The following is an 18,214-nucleotide window of genomic DNA, read 5'->3' on the forward strand; positions in this document are numbered from 1 at the left end:
TTCAGTGATTCATTGGTTGTTTAGTAGCATATTGTTTAGCCTCCACGTGTTTGTGCTTTTTACAGTTTAATTCTTATAGTTGATTTCTAATCTCATAGCATTGTGGTCAGAAAAGATGCTTGATATGATTTCAATTTTCTTAAATTTACTGAGGCTCGCTTTATGGCTCAGCATGTGATCTATCCTGGATAATTTTCCATGTGCACTTGAAAAGAACATGGCTTCTGCTGCTTTCAGATGGATTGTTCTGTAAATATCAACTAAGTTCATCTGGTCTAATGCATCATTGAAAGCCTGTGCTTCCTTACTGATTTTCTGTCTGGATGATCTGCCCATTGAGGTAAGTGGCATGTTAAAGTCTCCCAGTATTACTGTTACTGTCAATTTCTCCTTTTATGGCTGTTAGCAGTTGCCTTACATATTGAAGTGCTCCTATGTTGGGTGCATATATAATTTTTATGTCTTCTTGGATTGATCCCTTGATCATTAGGTAGTGTCCTTCTTTGTCTCTTGTAACAGTCTTTATTTAAAATCGATTTTGTCTGAGATGAGAATTGCTACTCCAGCTTTCTTTTGATTTCCATTTGCATGGAATATCTTTTTCCATCCCCTCACTTTCAGTCTGTATGTGTCCCTAGGTCTGAAGTGGGTCTCTTGTAGAGAGCATATATATGGGTCTTGTTTTTGCATCCATTCAGCCAGTCTGTGTCTTTTGGTTGGAGCATTTAATCCATTTACATTTAAGGTAATGACCGATATGTATGTTCTTATTGCCATTTTGTTAATTGTTTTGGATTTGTTTCTGTAGGTCTTTTTTCTTCCCTTCCTCTTTTGTTACCTTCTCTTGTGATTTGGCGACTACTTTAGTGTTGTGTTTGGATTTTTTTGCATGTTTATCTATTGTACATTTTTGGTTTGCAGTTACCATGAGGTTTTGATATAGCAGGCTATATATATACAAGATTGTTTTAAGTTGCTGGTCTCTTAATTTCAAATGCATTTCCAATATCCTGCATTTGTACTCTCCTCATGATTGCTGGTTTCGATATATTTGTGTGTGGATGATTTCCTATGTTTACTGTATGTCTGCCTTAACTGGTGAGCTTTCCCATTTGTAATTTTCTTGCTTCTAGTCGTGGGCTTTTCTTTTCCACCTCGAGAAGTTCCTGGAGCATTTGCTGTAAAGCTGGTTTGGTGGTGCTAAATTCTCTTAGCTTTTGCTTGTCTGTATAGCTTTTGATTTCTCCAAATCTGAACAAGGGCCTTGCTGGGTATTCTTGGTTGTAGGTTTTTCCCTTTCATCGCTTTAAATATATTGTGCCACTCCCTTCTGGCCTGGAGTTTCTGCTAAAAAATCAGCTGATAACTGTATAGGGATTCCCTTGTATGTTATCTGTTGCTTTTCCCTTGTTGCTTTTAATATTTTGTCTTTACCTTTTGTCAATTTGATTAATGTGTCTCAGCATTTTCCTCCTTGGGTTTATCTTGTATGGGACTCTCTGCACTTCCTGGACTTGGGTGACTGTTTCCTTTCCCATGTTAGGGAAGTTTTCAGCTATTATCTCTTCAAATATTTTCTCAGGCCCTTTCTCTCTCTCTTATCCTTCTGTGGCTCCTATAATGCAAATGTTGGTGTGCTTAATGTTGTCCCAGAGGTCTCTTAGACTGTCCTGCTTTCTTTTCATTCTTTTTTCTTCATTCTGTTCCGAGGCAGTGATTTCCACCACTCTGTCTTCCAGCTCACTTATCTGTTCTTCTGCCTCAGTTATTCTGCTATTCCTTCTAGTGTATTTTTCATTTCAGTTATTGTATTGTCCAACTGTTTGTTCTTTAAATCTTCTAGCTCTTTGTTAAACATTTCTTTTAGCTTCTTGGTCTGTGCCTCCATTCTTTTTCTGAGACCTTGGATCATCTTTACTTCATTACTCTGAATTCTTTTTCAGGTAGATTGCCTATCTCCACTTTACTTAGTTCTTCTGGGGTTTTATCTTGTTCCCTCCTCTGGAACATATTCCTCTGCCGTCTCATTTTATCTAACTTTCTGTGTTTGCCGCCCCGCAGGCTACAGGATTATAGCTCCTCATGCTTGTAGTGTCTGCCCCCCTGGTGAGTGACGCTGATCTAACAGGCTTGTGCAGGCTTCCTGGCGGGAGGGACTGATGCCTCCTCAGTGGTGGGTGGAGCTGGGTCTTGTTCCTTTGATGGGCAGGGGTGTATTGAGGCCTCTGTGGGCTCAGGAAGACTTTAAGCAACCTGTCTGCTGATGGGTGGGGCTGTGCTCCTGCCCTGTTGGTAGTTTGGCCTGAGGCTTCCCAGCACTGGAGCCTTGGGCTGTTGGGTGGGGCCAGGTCTTGGCATTGCAATGGCAGCCTCCAGGACACCTCACGCTGATGAGTACTCCCCAGTACCTCTGCCACCAGTGTCCTTGTCCCCACGGTGAGCCACAGCTGCCCTCCACCTCCCCCAGGAGACCATCCAAGACGAGCAGGTAAGTCTGGCCTAGGCTTCTATTAAGTCACTCCTTTTCCCCCTGGGTCCTGGTGTACATGAGACCTTGTGTGCACCCTCCAAGAGTGGTGTCTGTTTCCCCCAGTCCTCTGGAGCTCCTGCAATCAAGTCCCGCTGGCCTTCAAAGCCAAATGCTCTGGTGTTTCCTCCTCCCGATGCCAGACCACTGGAGCCTGACATGGGGGCTCAGAACTCTCATTCCTATGGGAGAACCTCACAATATAATTATTTTCCAGTTTGTGGGTCACCTAGCCAGTGGATATGGGATTTGATTGTATCATGGATGCAACCCTCCTACCATCTTGTTGTGGCTTGTTTTTCGAAGTAGAGTATCTTTTTTGGTGGCTTCTAGTCTTTTGTCAATGCTTGTTCAGCAGTTAATTGTGAGTTTGGTGTTTTTGTGAGAGGAGGTGAGCTCAGGTCCTTCTAGTCTGCCATCTTATCCTCATCCCCTATATATACTAATTTGTACATGATTATGGAGACTGCTAAGACCGTCTGTCATCTGCAAGCCGGGAGACTCAGAAAAGCTGGTGGTTTAGTTCCAGTCTGAGTCTGAAGGCCTGAGAACCAGGAGAACCAATGGTGTAAGTCCCATTCTTTTTCCTTTTGTGCTTAGTCTAGTTTCACTAGCTCATAGGGTACCACATGTAGAGGCCTTGAACCTAGTGTGAAATGGCTGTGCCAACACCTCAGCTTGGGGGGCCGTGTGCAGAAGCCAAGGTGCTGACTTCTTGCCACTAGAAGCAACCAAGCAAATATCTGGTAACCAACTGTCATGGGTACTAAAAGGGACAATTTCTGCATGGAGTAAGGTCTGGAAGAGGTAACTTCTGTCTTTCAAATTCCTAACATACTATGAAATTATGCACCTTATTGCTAATTTAGGCATAACAAAATCATATGTTTAAAAAATTATACATGCTGCTATTCACATAACAGGTTTAAGGCCAAATGTTAATGCTTTCTATTTTACTTATTTTGATAATTCATAACTTAGAATACTATCAATGTGTAAATCCATTATTTTTGGCACTGAGAATTTTCTCTCCCAAAGGATAATAGCATGGTTATTTTTAGTTATGATCTATTAATACTTTGCATAGGTTAACTTGAATCTCCCTAATTAAGAAATCATAATAGAAATGTATCACTAACTACGAAATTCCCTTAAATCATTGCACTCTATTTTTTAATTTTATTTTTATTTTTATTTTTTTGCGGTATGCGGGCCTCTCACTGTTGTGGCCTCTCCCGTTGCGGAGCACAGGCTCGGGATGTGCGGGCCCAGCCACTCCGCGGCATGTGGGATCTTCCCGGACTGGGGCACGAACCCGCATCCCCTGCATCGGCAGGCGGACTCTCAACCACTGCGCCTCCAGGGAAGCCCCACTCTATTTCTTAAAAACAAAAGATCCAACAATTCAAAATATGTCTAAATAACTTTTTCTTTGATTTTTAAGGCTTGTCGTCTGAATCCTTCATTGGCAGATGAACTTCACTTATTCGTCAAAGAATTTAGACTACAATGTATTTCAAGGTCATCGATTCTAACAGCTTAGAATGTATGTATTTTTATAATTTTTATAATAGCTATGTTTGTTTTCTGTCTCCCACATTACATTATCCTGGGTATTTTACTGATGACAGGTTACCTTCATTCTTTTTTTTTTAACATCTTTATTGGAATATAATTGCTTTACAATGGTGTATTAGTTTCTGCTGTATAACAAAGTCAATCACCTATACGTATACATATATCCCCATATCTCCTCCCTCTTGCATCTCCCTCCCACCCTCCCTATCCCACCCCGCCATCCCACCCCTCTTGAATTTGTAAAATGTTGCAACTTGAAACGTAGCTACAGGATTGAACGGCAGGAAGAGTCTTCAAAGATCCAGCTCTTAGGCTAGAAACTGACCAAGACCATGTCAAATATTGAAAACCATTCCATAAAGCCAGTATTTTTTTCCTTTCTTAAATAGTGTCCTGAGAGACTTAGTGTAATCTTAGCTTTAATAACTTCAGAAGTATAAATGCTACAAACTTATTTAAAAAAAATCTGAAGTTTAATTCTTTAAATTTCTTTAATCCTTAGTGTTGTGAATTTTGAATAACTTTTAATTTTATTTCAGTCATCGAAGACTTCTAAAATAGAAAATTCCAAATTGAAAATTAAAAATCTAAATTGCAAAATAAGTGGGTTTAAGAAATTGCTTACAATCTTGCCTTTCCATATCTTCCCCTAAACATCTTAATGAGTAAAACTGCTATGTTCCTGGTAATCAATTGAAACAAGATGTTTCTCTGTGCTTCAGGTCTTTTTCTACGTTTTAAAAACCCTCAGTGTATTTCAAAACAAGATAAAATTTCAAATCATCTACCAATATAACTATAACTAAACTGTTAAATTAGCAAGAGGCTTTCCTTATCAATTACATCTACAGAGGCAAAATCTGACAGTAAAAATAGAATCCATATGCAAAAGATTCTAAAGAAATATACATCTGTGAAAACAGATATTAAAAATAATGTTTAAGATACCTGAACAACACCTTCTTTGTAAATGTTATGGCTTTATTTTAAAAATCACAACCATCCTTTCCAAAGTGATTTACCAGATCTAGTCTTAGCACTGGGAAAATGCAATTAATATATAGGTGCCTGTCATTAAAGAAGTATTATATGGCACAAAACTACTTGCTCTTGTTTTATGTTCTGGTTTGTCTATATTATTTGAACTTCACTTTGTTGAAATTTCTTCCCTGTATCTAAAGACAAACATAGGCCATATACTTCTTTAAATCTTAGAGTAGAAACTTAAATCATCCCTGAAACCCAGTCCTTTGCTTTTAAAATCTCTGCTGAAGACTCTTCTTCTTCCCCAGTAACAACATTTCCATGTCTCTAGCCCATTAAAAGATTTCATAAAACCTAACATAAATAGTTCTACAATACAAGCCCACTTGCTTTTGCTCTTGTTAATACCATCCACAGAACATTCCTTCAGTGGTTTGAAGATCCAAATTCCCAACGGTATTCTCTTCTCCACACTCAATCCAGTTCCTTAAGCCTTTAAGAATCTTAAAATAGAAATGTAATAAGGCAGTGTATGGGGACTGTAATAGCACTTTTCATAGCTCGCTCTACATCCCCAAAGTGAAGGCCACTTTAACTGCCATTAAAACACGGTTTGAGAAATCCTAAAGGTAGGAATTTGACATGTCATATTTGGTAATATGCTGTGCTTAAATGTCCTAAGTGAACCCAACACAGAATTTAAAATTTCAGTTTACTCTAGTTACCATAAAGCTGGCATACTTGGCACAGGTGAGCCCCTGCAAAATACCACTACTCCCAACCATGGTGCACACCTTGACCTGTGATTGGAGTCACCCTTTAAGTGAGGTGAAGCTTCAAGGTCATTAATTTTTTTCAAAAAAAAAATCAAAACTTCTGTAAGAGTCCTTATAGTTGATAACTTATGAAAAAGTAAGATGACTTCTTAAGGATTGAGGAGTCCTAACAGCCATGGTTTAATTATGCAGAAGATGGTCACTTTTAGTAACTGCTATGAGTTCCTGGGGCTTGGTGACTTCACACTGCTTCTCTTCTCTGAATGTCTTTTCTACATCCCTATGTAGGATAATTCTTATTCATATAAATAGCCAACTTTGAGTTTTTTCAAAAGTATCAAATATCTTGGTTTGAAATAAGGATCAAAGAGCTGTAGCTAAAAGAATATCAAAGATAAAATTTGCTTTACTAATTTTTAATCATTTGTCTTTCAGCACTTATGTGTCGTATCAAGAACTTGGCATATCAGGAACTCAGCAGGTATGATCTAACAGTGATATAATTAATACCACTTTAACATATATATACATAGTATGTTTCTTTCATGGATTTCAAACTGAATTTCTGCTTAATTGGTTTGCTTTCAGTATTCCTGGGGGTTAGAAAGGGGAAACTGTTTCATTATCACTGCATAATAAATGGTAAAACCCAGTAAAATTAAGTGACTTGTCCATGGTCCCACTACTAAAAACAAAGCAACATCTGTACCCTGGATTTCGCCTGATGCCCCTACTAGTCCCCAAGAGTTGATGACACAATCAAGTCCTGAACAGCCTGAAGTAACTTCCCTTCTCTCTGTTTTCCCATCTCATTCCGGCCCATCCAGCCCACCTCCCTAATACAGCACTTCAAGCACCAATTCTGGCTCTTCTCATTCACGCTAAAAATCATATTTTTCACATTCATTCTGTGTCTGGAGAAAGGCAACAAACTTTATACTTCCTTACGGAAGTACTTACATGTGCAATGTTTTCTACAGAAAAGGCACTTGATAAGTATCTGAACTACCTTAAGTGTTTCAACATTTTTTGAGATGTAAGCATCTTAAACATCAGAGCGCTATGATTCATTTTTATATTTTATTGCTTCAGATGCTTCAAACTATGGGAAGTCTTTGGTAAAAATAAAAACAATAAAATTTTCACAATAACTTCACACAAAGCATTGCACAACAATATTCAATACACATGAATATAGGAATGTTCAGAATCCTCAGTGAGGAAATTAACTGTACAACGTTCATAATTCTTCATTTAAAACAAACTTTTTTAAAACAAAACTTCATAAATATTTAAAATATTTCCTAGGTTCTTATCACGTATTAACACTTATATTTCAATCAGTAGTATGTTGACCTTTAAAGGATTTATATTAAAATAAAAATAATTAACAAGTGTTTTTTTCTGTTGCCTAATATACAGCATCAAGTTTTCCCCCCAATTCTGCTTAATTCACATAAAACTAGAGGGAGGTAACTAAAAGATCGGTATGGTTCTCAGTCAAGCCCTCTGTGGAAAAGAGGAAAATGTTTCATGTCTATTATTACAGACATTTCTCTGGTGGTTTATTTGTGTAGTCTCAAACCTGACAAGCTTTAAGTTCATCTAAATGAGTTCTCAGCTCAGGACACAATTCAATTAGCAGCAGTTCCATCAGCACCTGAACCAAGAAAGAAAGAAAAAAAATGTCTTTTTCTCTAAGGGTTTACTCAACTAGCTACATCTAAGACAAAAGTCTAACTTTAAGTCTGAGATGATGCTCAGTGAACAAGTTACTCTCAAAAGGAATTAGTATTCTATAAACTCCATTTAGCATCAGATTGACGTATTTCACGGTCCGTTAACCATCAACAGTATTATCAGACTACTGGGAAACAGTTTGCTTTGCTGAAATAAGAAAGCCAAGCACTCAGGCAGAAATGTTACAGCACAAGTTGAGAGAAACAACCAGCAGGCGAAGAGGGGGATGCCGCACCCACAGGGGAGTATTTTCTTTTAACCAAATTGAACAAAAATGAAGCAGAGAGAATGGGTTCAGAGTTACAAGCAATAAGAATGATTAAGCGTATAGAGAGTTAAAATCTACCCCCGTATATGAACAGAAATGTAGAACTGAAGAAACTGAATCCTTTGGGAGGCTTTAAGTTACTCACATATAACAGATGCTTATTGGCTCTCTTTTCTTGCAGTGCGTTGAATATTTTTATTATACCATGACGGGCATTTTGCTGTCCAACAAGGCTCTGAAGCATATCTGAAAAATTAAGTTTATATTCCACACTGCTATTGATACAGTGCACCCTGCACGGACCTTCAGTGAGGGGCCACGACATATGCACACACAGCACATAAAGGCACAGAGACGCGAGGAACAGGAGTGATCAGCTCTTTCCAATGTTTAAGGAGAAAATTCAGAATTTTTCAATATAAGGCATTTATACAAACTATAATTTTAATATGTGGATCCCCAATTAAAAACTGAGCTCTCAAAATAGGGTACTTTAACAAGGTTTTTAAAGCATAAAATTTTATTATCTGTTCTAAAACATTTTTCTAGTTAAATTATAACTAGTACTGTTCTTATTGGGATTCTCAGCATAATTTTTTAGCAAGGGACAAGACATGATTTAAAAGGAAAAAGTATGATCACTTTTTTCACTGTAAATAATGTTTCCTAAGTGAAAAAGGAGAAGGGCCATCAACACTCCCTTTTCATCTGACTTTCAGGGTCAGAGCCCAGGCCTCACCTGGAATGTTTTCAAGCAGCTTCTGCTGTGCTCTCCGCTTTGTTTCCTGGCTTTGTTCTTCACTTGGGATTGTGTTCGGAGGTGCCAAATTCCCACCGGGCCACAAAGCATCCCGGAGAGCGCCGATGTAGTAGACCACCATCTGCTCGCTGAGAGCCCAGTCCACCGCGTCCCGGAGTTGTCTTTCAAGAGCAAAATATTTCTCGGGTGAGGTTTTAAAAAATCTTATTCTCTATTCTCACAAGGCATTTATCAATGGGTAGGTTAAGATAAGCGTTTGATGAATAAACTAGGAATTGGATTTTTAAACTCTGACTCGGAAAGTTTTTTTTAATTTTGATAACACTGATAGCCATTCATTCCTGGAGCTCACATTTTCACTGGTACTGAATTCTTTAAATGTTTGCCGCGCGGTGTCTTTCAACCTGGAAAAGCAAGAACTGAGAGGAGATTGATTTGTTTGAAGCTTGCAACTACTCTTAACTGTGCACGGTACTTAACGTACTAATTCCTCCATGAAGTGGTATAAACTGAAAGCATCCATCCGTTTTAAAGGCTGTGAAGAGCTCCCTGAGTAGTCCTGGGGAGAACCAAGCTTCTTCACTAGTTGTCCCTTGGGGCAGCCACGGCAGAGGACGCTGGGCAGAGTTGTCCGACCCGGGAAACGTCTCACATGCTCACGAGGCAAAGGGGGAAAAGACACCCCCCTTCCACCACAAAGGGGGGGACTTTGAAAAGATACACTGCTATCCAGCCACGTCACCTTCCCACAGGAGTGAAAATCGGGCAGATCTTGACCTGCACGGTTATAAATAAGTGGCTTTTATCTGGTTACCCAGGTCTTCCATAAACCCTACTTCATCAAATTCCAGCCAACCACAGGACTGCTGCAGAGAGCAGCACAGCTCACAGAGCCAGGAGCAGTGCTGAGGTTGGGAGGGGAAGTCTCTCTGCAGAACATGGGAGCAGAATCACCTTGGACTATTAGTGCAAGAAAGACCTGAAGTTTCAAACTTAATTCACGAATAATAAATCAAAAAGCCCTTTAAGAATCTGACTTCCCAACCAGATTTTTAAAGGGACAATGTGAGGTTTTCAGAAATAGTATCTGAAATAGATGTTTCAAGCCCAGCACTTTGCACACAGTAACTAGTCACCAATGAAGTCTAAATTCCACTGTGAGTCAGAACCATGGTAATCCTGTTTGAAACTGCATGTCTCCTAAGATACTTCCCAATACTGCTTAGAACTGTGCAATTCATATCTAGATCAAATAAAATTTTATTAATTCAATGGGACTTTGGCTTTGAGAACCTGCTGACCTGCCTAAGTAAAATCTACATAAAAACACAGCTTGTTTTGCCTGTAGTCTTTGGGTTACTCACCAGCACTGTGTGAAGAAACAAAGAAGGAAAATTTCAGTTTGCAACTTAAAATTAGGTGAGTGACTTACCAAAGGCCATCACCTAAGCATTTTCTATCAATTTAGGTCTGACTTTGTATTAGCCAAAACTGGAGGAAGCTTTTGCAGCAATTCTGGGATGTGAAATTACAGTTGGTACAAGGCGAGAGGCACATATTGTGCTGCTACTTAATTTTATGATGTGTCCTCATCTGCCTGAGGCAAAACAGCACAGGGCCAGGTGCTCCGTAATTTCTCTACCTGATAAAAAGCCCACTGAAACCCACAGACTGAAAATTCCCTACATGGTGCCCCTCCCCCAGCCCCATGTAAAGAACCGCCTGATGTATTCACCACTCTCAAACCACAGCTGCTCATCTTAAAATTAAGAGCCAATATCATAAATAGGAGCAGGGAATGTATGCATAATTTTCTGAAACTGAAAAAGAAAATAAATGAGCAAGTCTGGAGTTCTGAGAAAAATAGGGCCATTTTGAAAACTTCTTTATCCAAGGCCTGTCAGTACTAAGGTTAAGAGGTTTGCCTCAGACTGAAACTGTAAGTTAGGGCATTTTTCTGCTTAAAAGCCCACGATACTAAAAGTCAACTAAACAAGCCACTAACACCATTTTTTAAAAAAAATCTTAGAAATAAACAGAAGTAAATCTTGGTTTATGACCACAAGGAAAATATATTCTATTTGCAACTGAATAAAAATATAATATGATCTTCATTATGTTTCCCAAAAAAATTTATAAGATTTATGTGATAAAACTATAATGTTAACTTCATACATACATCTGACAACTAAATTAATCTTTCACTTGGAAAAATCTGACAATTTCATCTTAAAACATATTTTGCTGTACAAAAATAACTGGTTTTTTTCCCCTTAGTTTTACCAGTTGACTCCCAGTTTTTGTGTGGGGAAGTCATAATGCTACAGCCTCGTAAGCATTGGGTACTGGGCACAGAGTATAACCCTTAGGGATATGGGTAACGTGATACAATTCAGAATACACATATGGCTTATAATAGTGTTATAGGGTACACACACCCCTCATGGATACTTAGCTATCAACAAGAGGAATTACTATTTTAGTATCACCCCAACTCTAAAAAAATATATGGTTTGCATTTCCCTTCAAATAAATACCTGCCGTGCGATGCTCATCCTACTTTCATTTTGGCTCAAAGTCTAAGCCTTAAACTGATCCCCATCATGTGACATAAAAATGCTGTACCCAAGATATTAAAACCAGTCATCATGGTCAACAGAGAACTTTCCAGAACAATCTTCTGACCCTCGTCAACCAGCCTGCCAGAGCCAGCCCAAGCTTCTGTTATCTGGTGCACCACACATTCTGGGGGAGAGAGTCTTGTAGAAATCTGCTTCCCTATCCAATCTTAGAATCATATCAGAAATAAAAAGTAACAGAAACGAAAAAACCTTGAGTTGGGGATGTAATTGGACTATTAAGGCAAAGGCTAGGGCATGAATTCAAACATTAGTTTCGTGCAACTCACTTGTTGATGGTTCTTCCGAAAGTGACCTGAACGAGAGCAATTAATGTTCTTCTCACCCATTTAAACACTAAAATATAAATCAGAGGAAAAGCATTACCACAGGCTACCACAATCGTGACATTTTCATAGCAGCACAAAGCATAAATCTTAACCACGTCACTCAATCCAAGTCTGGACACTAAGTCAGGGGCTTTGATATCCACAGAATTTGGGTCTAGGTTAGCAAACCTGCCCAGGTATACACTAATGAATAAGCTTTCATTTTCTACTTAGCAACTGATGACAGGAAACTTAAGACTTCTTACAGCTTTTCATGTAAGAAGACTTAAGACTGTTAACAGCTTATATGCCTAACAACAGCTGAGCTACCAAGTGGAACTAAAACTTCACTTCACGTGTCCCCGGGCTACTGACGTCTGTTTTCCACTAGCAGACAGTGCAATTCCTTTTAGATCTGTGCCTGGCTTGTTGAACCCAATGTTCTAATACACGGCTCTGAACGAGAAGCATCTGTAGTCAGATGTTCACAAATATTTTGAAATATTAACAAATTGATGGGTCTAACTGCTCCCTTTTGAACAGTAGTTTGTAGATCATGCATTTTTATATATTTTATGCCCGTGGGGGAAGAAAGGGCAACTGGGAAGCCCCAGGATTCCGAGTGAGCCATGGACTCACTGCTCCTGCGCCACCGCCCGGAGCAGGCAGCCACCATCACCTTCTCTGAGCCTCAGTGTCCTCATCTGGAAAAGGACAGTGTTAGCATGTACTTTCATTTTGCTGGAGAGTCATGGCAATACTTTGTGTGAAAGAGTTTTGTGAAGGGTCCTACATATCTAAACTTTTACTGTTGGCATTAGATTAGGAGACACATTGTTATAAGTGTAGAATATGAACATAAACCAAAAGAAGGCAAAGAAATGCTGTGAGGATATGTTTGGTCTGCAAATTGGAATCGAAACCAAATATTCCGTTTATATATTCACTTCCATCCACTGCAATGTTTAGCTAGTGATACATGACTTGGCTATGATGGGGCCAAGAATTCAGGGCTCCTGCACCAAAAAAAAAAAAAAAAAAGGAGTAAATTCACAAACACCTCTGTACAAGGGAAGGCACACAAGCAGAAATCAACAGTTAATACAGACTTGGTACTCGACTTTAACACATTCTCAAGTCACTTCTAACTTTAAAAATGGATCTAAGTGTCCAGGTGCAGTGGTGGTAATCCTTCAAGTGAGCGTCAAGTCCTGGAGTCAGGACCACGCCTCAAAAGTGCCCTAAGTGTTTGAGGGAACTCAGAGCGCACTGCAGGCGTGCCCATGTGAGGCTGGCACTCCGGCTGGGAGGGGTGTGTCTGGCAGGGATGAGAACTTCGCTCCACCTTTCTCAGGCAGCAGACAGGTAGCTCCATTTTCATAAACCGAACTAGAGCAGGAACCCAAAACGGCTCTGCTACAGATTCTCTCCCATCACTGATGCCCCTGACTCTACGACATTTTCCTACCCTTCCCTAGTCCCCACTCCAACACAGAATAGCCCCATTATTCTTTCCAAGGACTCATTCGTTCAAAGCCATGGAGGCAGCTGCAGCAACCCTAGGACTTTGCTGATGGCAAATATATCACATCTCATTGTCAATGATGTTCTGTTTATTCCCCTCTGGAAAGTCACTAGCAAAACCAAATATTCTGAGCAGGCACATGAGGTAGGAAATGCACACCACAGAGAGAACTTGGAGCCCTACTCCTGCCCTGCCTGCCTCTGACACGTCCACCAGGCTTCTCGGTCTCTTTGTCACAGAGAACACGCTGACCGAAGGCCAAGACGGGGCTTCCTCATTCTTATCAACTCTGTGGGAGACGAGGAGGGGTCATGATTTAATGGGAGACTTCACTGAGGAGAAGCCAGCCTCCGGGGTGGGGGGAGAGCTGCTTTTTCCTACCTGTACTGAACCAAGTTAAACGTCAGCACACATCGTAAAGTGTCGAAAATACGGACCAGCTATAGCTTTTTCATCTGAAAGGATCCTTAATACTTGGACAATATTCCATCATGTGGATATTTCTTAATTTATCACCCATTTCTGAATTTAGCTTAGTTCCAATTTTCCTTACTGTAATTATGCTCAAATGAACATGCTTATATATAAATCTCTGCCTGGAGTTTAGAATTTGTGTCTATTGCTTAATGTGAATTACATTTTTGAAACCATTATGTTGTAAATTCACTGAAGGAAGAATCTACCTCTGAGATATTTTTGTTTCCCCTATGGAGCTATATCTGAAACATAAGCTCCCAAAGTATTTGCTGATTATTTTAAGATTTGGCTTAGAGGAAGAAAAAGTTCAATGACCAAAACAATCCCAGCACTGAAAATTTTCTTGCCTATTCATTCATTAATTCATCCATCCATCCATCCATCCATCCAAGCATTTTCATTGATCACCTACTATGGATCAATCGTTGTAAAGATTCCGAGGATTAAAAGACATAAAAGACACGCTCAAGCCTATAACAGCACTTGAAGTTTCTTCATCTGCAAAGAATTCTTTAAGCGACATGTTAAGGGATATATAAATAAGAAGCAATGCACAGCTGGCTTCCTGTACAGGACCAACTCCCAGCCCACCTTCTTTGCCCCAAGGGAGAAGATGCTCATCCAAGTGGGCAGAGCCCAGGACGTTCTCCGAGCAACGTGCTACCAGCTGGAGCATTGCTGTGCCTCGCGAAACCCTGCTCCTCTCGTGCGCTTGCTCTGCTAGGCGCTCAGCTGTGCCTTTAGGCACCCGGCACATCTCTAGCTAGGACTCGAGGCTCCAGGTGTGACCGAGTGTGCTGACGTCGTGATTTATAGGTTGGGGACTGTGGAAGGTGAGGGTGGGCAGAGAGTCCTATTCAGGACTCAAGACTAAAGCCAAGAAGTACCGTTTGACCTTTCACCCCGGTACTGCTTCGGGAGAGAGGCACTTGTGCAGGTCTCAACAAAAGAGTATTTTGACCCTCTTTTTGCTCTTGTTTCTTCTAAGTACATCTCCCTCAGGAACTATTAGGGTAGGATTTCTCAACTTGGCACTGCTGTCATTTGGGACAGGGTAACTCTTTGCTGTGGGGCTGTCCTGTGCACTGGAGGATGCTTAGCAGCATCCCTGGCCTCCACCCACAAGATGCCAGTGGCACCCTCCCATGAGCTGTGACAACCAAAAATGTTTCCAGACATGCCAGTGTCCCCTGGGGACGAAATTCCCCCACGCCTCCATGGATGACCAGTCCTCTAGGGAGGAAGGGAGGCTGAGAGCAGGCTTGGGCAGCCCTGTGTCCCTGGCCACATACCCACCTCTAACAACAGGGCTCTTCCTCTGCTATGCAAAATTAATTTTTGTCTACCTTTTGGTGATGAAGCAATGAGGCTATGCGAAGTCACATAAAAAGAAATTCAAAGCATTCCAGCTTTCTGTATACAGAGGAACATGGTGCAGGGTAAAGCAGGACCTTAAATTCCATGAGTACAGGGATATCTGTCCTAAGGTTGTGTCCTCCGATCCTGCCTTGGTATCTGGTTGGCCTGTGAAAGTATTTGCTGAATGAATATAAATACATGTCTGATTCAGGAACAAAGGGATATTGTGTGTGTGTGTTTGTGCGTGCGTGCGTATGTGTGTGTAACCACTTAACCAGCAAACACCACTGAATAGTAATAAAGCAGCTTACTTCCTCGAAGTTCAAAAATCTCCCCAATCAGCATGAAACACGGTTCAGCCAAGGAGTCTTTCCTTCCATCCACGTCATCACCATAATCTGACAGGTCACTGTCCTCCTCTGCCTCCTCCTGGGGGAACAGTAAAGTCACGGGAAGCAGGTCACTCATCCAAGGAAGGTGGTACGTTCTCCTTCTCCCTGTGTCAATTCCGAACGATGCACTTATAGTTCAACCTCACACAATCCTTCAACTTCCCTACATGCAGAAACCTATGCATTTTCACAAAGAGGCCAAAGTGTATCTAAACTCAGGGCATAGCTTGATCCTAAAGCCTTATTCAGGGTCTAAAATAATTCTGAAAAGCCTCTGTCACTGTATTAATGAGGAGTGAATTTGGAGATAACAAAACAGCTTTCTAACCATTTTGAGTTTTAAAAGGAAGGCTTTTAAACTTGAAATATTTTAAATTCACTGTTTTTTTTAAAGACATGTATAATATAAAGTAATTTAGTTATTTTTAGAGCTCTGATTCAAGCTTTTATTCTGTACTTCAGCTAGCCTCACTTCTTGATCTGCATATCAGCAAATTTCAGTTGAAAACTCATTTATGCCAGGCACCAGGCTAGTGCCAACGAGTGTGACGTGGATCCCGACTTTGAGAGGCCCTTAGCTCTGCGGGGAGGCGGCCAGTATACACGTGGCTGTTTCTCCAAGCAGGGTGAAGGGCTGTAACAGGTGCAGGCACGAGGCAGTGGAGGACAGCTGAGGAAGTTCATTTGGATGTGTGCGGGGCACAGCTGAAGCTGCGGGAACGAGCAGCGGCCTGACGACAGGGCTGTGGGGGCGTGACGAGCAGAGCAGGGGGCTGAGAAGTCACAGAGGCCGGAGGGGTACCCCCAACTTCACGGCTTCACTGCAAGTCCAGCAGCATCAGAGGCCGCAGAGGCCGGAGGAGGCTGCTGCTCGGTCACTGGCCTTCCTCCTTCCGAGAACAGTTTCCCGGAGTGACTGGGCCACAGGGTGAATCCCAAGAGGTGCAGGGATACACGGGAGGTGACGGAGGGGAGAGGCCAAGTGCGGCCAGACGAGACACGTGTGGCGTGCGGGGAAGAGGCGGGGAGACGCCCAGGAGGGAGGCGGGCGGGCGGGCGGACCCCCTGTGGGTCGCGGGCTCCGCTCCAGCTCAGGACGCGGTAACGCAGACGCGCCTTTCCATGGTTACTTCCTTCTGTCCAAGCTCATTAAACCAATTCTGGTGAAGAGGCGGTGGCGTCTGGCATTGAACTAAGGAGACGCCACACTTCGGAGATGGTCTCGGGCAACGCGTTGGAGAGCCGCAGGCCTCAGCCAAGTAAGGAGCCCCCGGAGGGAAGCCCGAGGGCCAGGTATGAGATGGCAGATGTCTGCAGCCTCTCTCTATTCACTCCTTCACCCACCGCATCACTGCGAGGTGCATCTTGCTCGAGGACCTGACACGGCTTTCCATTCCCTGAGATAAAACCTAAATTCCTCAGCGCGGCGTCGAGGCCTTGACCCTCCTCCTACCCTTGGCCTCACTTCCTCCAGCGCGCGCTCCCGAAGCCCTCCCCCGGCCCAGAGGCCTGCTGACTGTTCCCCACACACACCCTCCTCTCCCGAACCTCAACGTTAGCTCCAACCCCTCCGCAGTGCCCGCCCCCGTCCCGGGCACCGGCCAGGCCACCTTCCGTACAGGGCCTCCCACAGAACCGCCATCCACATGCCCCTCACCTACCTTGTAATCAACCCTGTCCCCAAATATGACAGCAATGGTGACTCAAGGTATTTGCTTTCTCCCCATGTGTAGCAGGCCTTCCACAAATACCTGCCACATCAAACAGCCTTCCAGAAGACGTTTGCTTAAATATGCTTCAAAAACATACAACCTTCAGACGGCTCACCTCCTGATGGGAGAAGAAGTCACGAGGGAGTCTTTCCAGAAATGAGGATAATGAAAAAGTGGATTTTTTCCCCTGCACGTCAATGACCTTGAGGTAGTCAGGAGAAGGGCTCAAAAAGGCATAAAGTGCTTCACTCTGACACAGTCTTTCATCTGAAAGCAGATTCTGTGGGAGAAAGAGGATTAATTCCTCCTGCGTGGTTCATCTGTGAGCTGGGAGCCACCAGGAGTGAAGGCAAGGAGTCGGCTGTCCCGGGAAATTGACTTTCATCGCAATTCTGAACCTAAAACCACTTCCCTCTCCTCCTGAAATGAAATACATTAGACGAGTTCTCACCGAGCTTGATGGCAAACAGCACTCTGTGGGTTAACTGGAGCGCCCTGATCGTGCTCAGGGCGACGTGAAGTCTCACCGTGCAAACCGCCCGCAGGCCCAGGGGCTGCCGCCTTGGAAAGTCATGGGTGTTTTTCACACACCACACAAGGGTCCCACCCAACCCCTTCATGGCTACGTGTGGACTTTGTACATCAGCTGAAAAAAGAGCTCTGGGTTGTCACATGGTGGTAACTGCCTGCCAGGCAGTAGTTTTCTGTCCCTGTGCTCCACCTTCCACAGGCAGCGTATGTTTACATAATTTTACAACTGTTTTTATTGGCCCATAAACTGGAAATTTGCTCAAGTTCTCTGTACTTCTCTGGCCTTAAGAGAAAGGACAGGAGAACATGCATCAAGTTTACGTACAAAGCAGGTGCTACCGGTGAGACAGGCACATGAACAGTGTGACCACAAGCATGTGTAAGTGTCTGGTACCCACAGATACAGGGTTTAGGAATAAATGAACCAATGAGAAATCCTGCCCCATGGATGATGTAACCCCCCTGGGGGGCTGGAACACTGGGGTTCTGATGGCAGAACCCTCTCTGCTGGGAGAACAGGTTACATTCTGGTCCCAGAGGAGCTGGTCCATGACGTTCACGTTATATTTGTTCAGATGAAGCTTGAAATCTGACAAACCCTGTGACCCTCCCTAGAAAAGCACCTCCGAGAGTGCCCA

General features: G+C 42.3%; 1 protein-coding gene across 5 annotated transcripts in view; it reads right to left on the reverse strand.

The window, feature by feature from the left end:
- Window positions 1-6,331: 6,331 nt before the first annotated feature.
- Window positions 6,332-18,214, reverse strand: part of SNX25 (sorting nexin 25) — a 114,967-nt gene continuing 103,084 nt past the window's right edge. For all 5 annotated transcript variants that reach the window (XM_081220843.1, XM_081220842.1, XM_081220841.1 and 2 more), the window contains 6 exons: window positions 17,161-17,325; window positions 15,253-15,370; window positions 11,542-11,608; window positions 8,613-8,794; window positions 8,019-8,119; window positions 6,332-7,525 (listed from right to left, as the gene is read on the reverse strand). In XM_081220843.1, coding sequence (XP_081076969.1) covers window positions 7,445-7,525; window positions 8,019-8,119; window positions 8,613-8,794; window positions 11,542-11,608; window positions 15,253-15,370; window positions 17,161-17,325 — 714 coding nt within the window. In that variant the 3' untranslated portion in view covers window positions 6,332-7,444. The remainder of the gene's footprint in view (window positions 7,526-8,018; window positions 8,120-8,612; window positions 8,795-11,541; window positions 11,609-15,252; window positions 15,371-17,160; window positions 17,326-18,214) is intronic.

The sequence above is a fragment of the Mesoplodon bidens genome, assembly GCF_964165515.1.
Source record: "Mesoplodon bidens genome assembly, chromosome: 20".
Lineage (NCBI taxonomy): Eukaryota > Metazoa > Chordata > Mammalia > Artiodactyla > Ziphiidae > Mesoplodon > Mesoplodon bidens.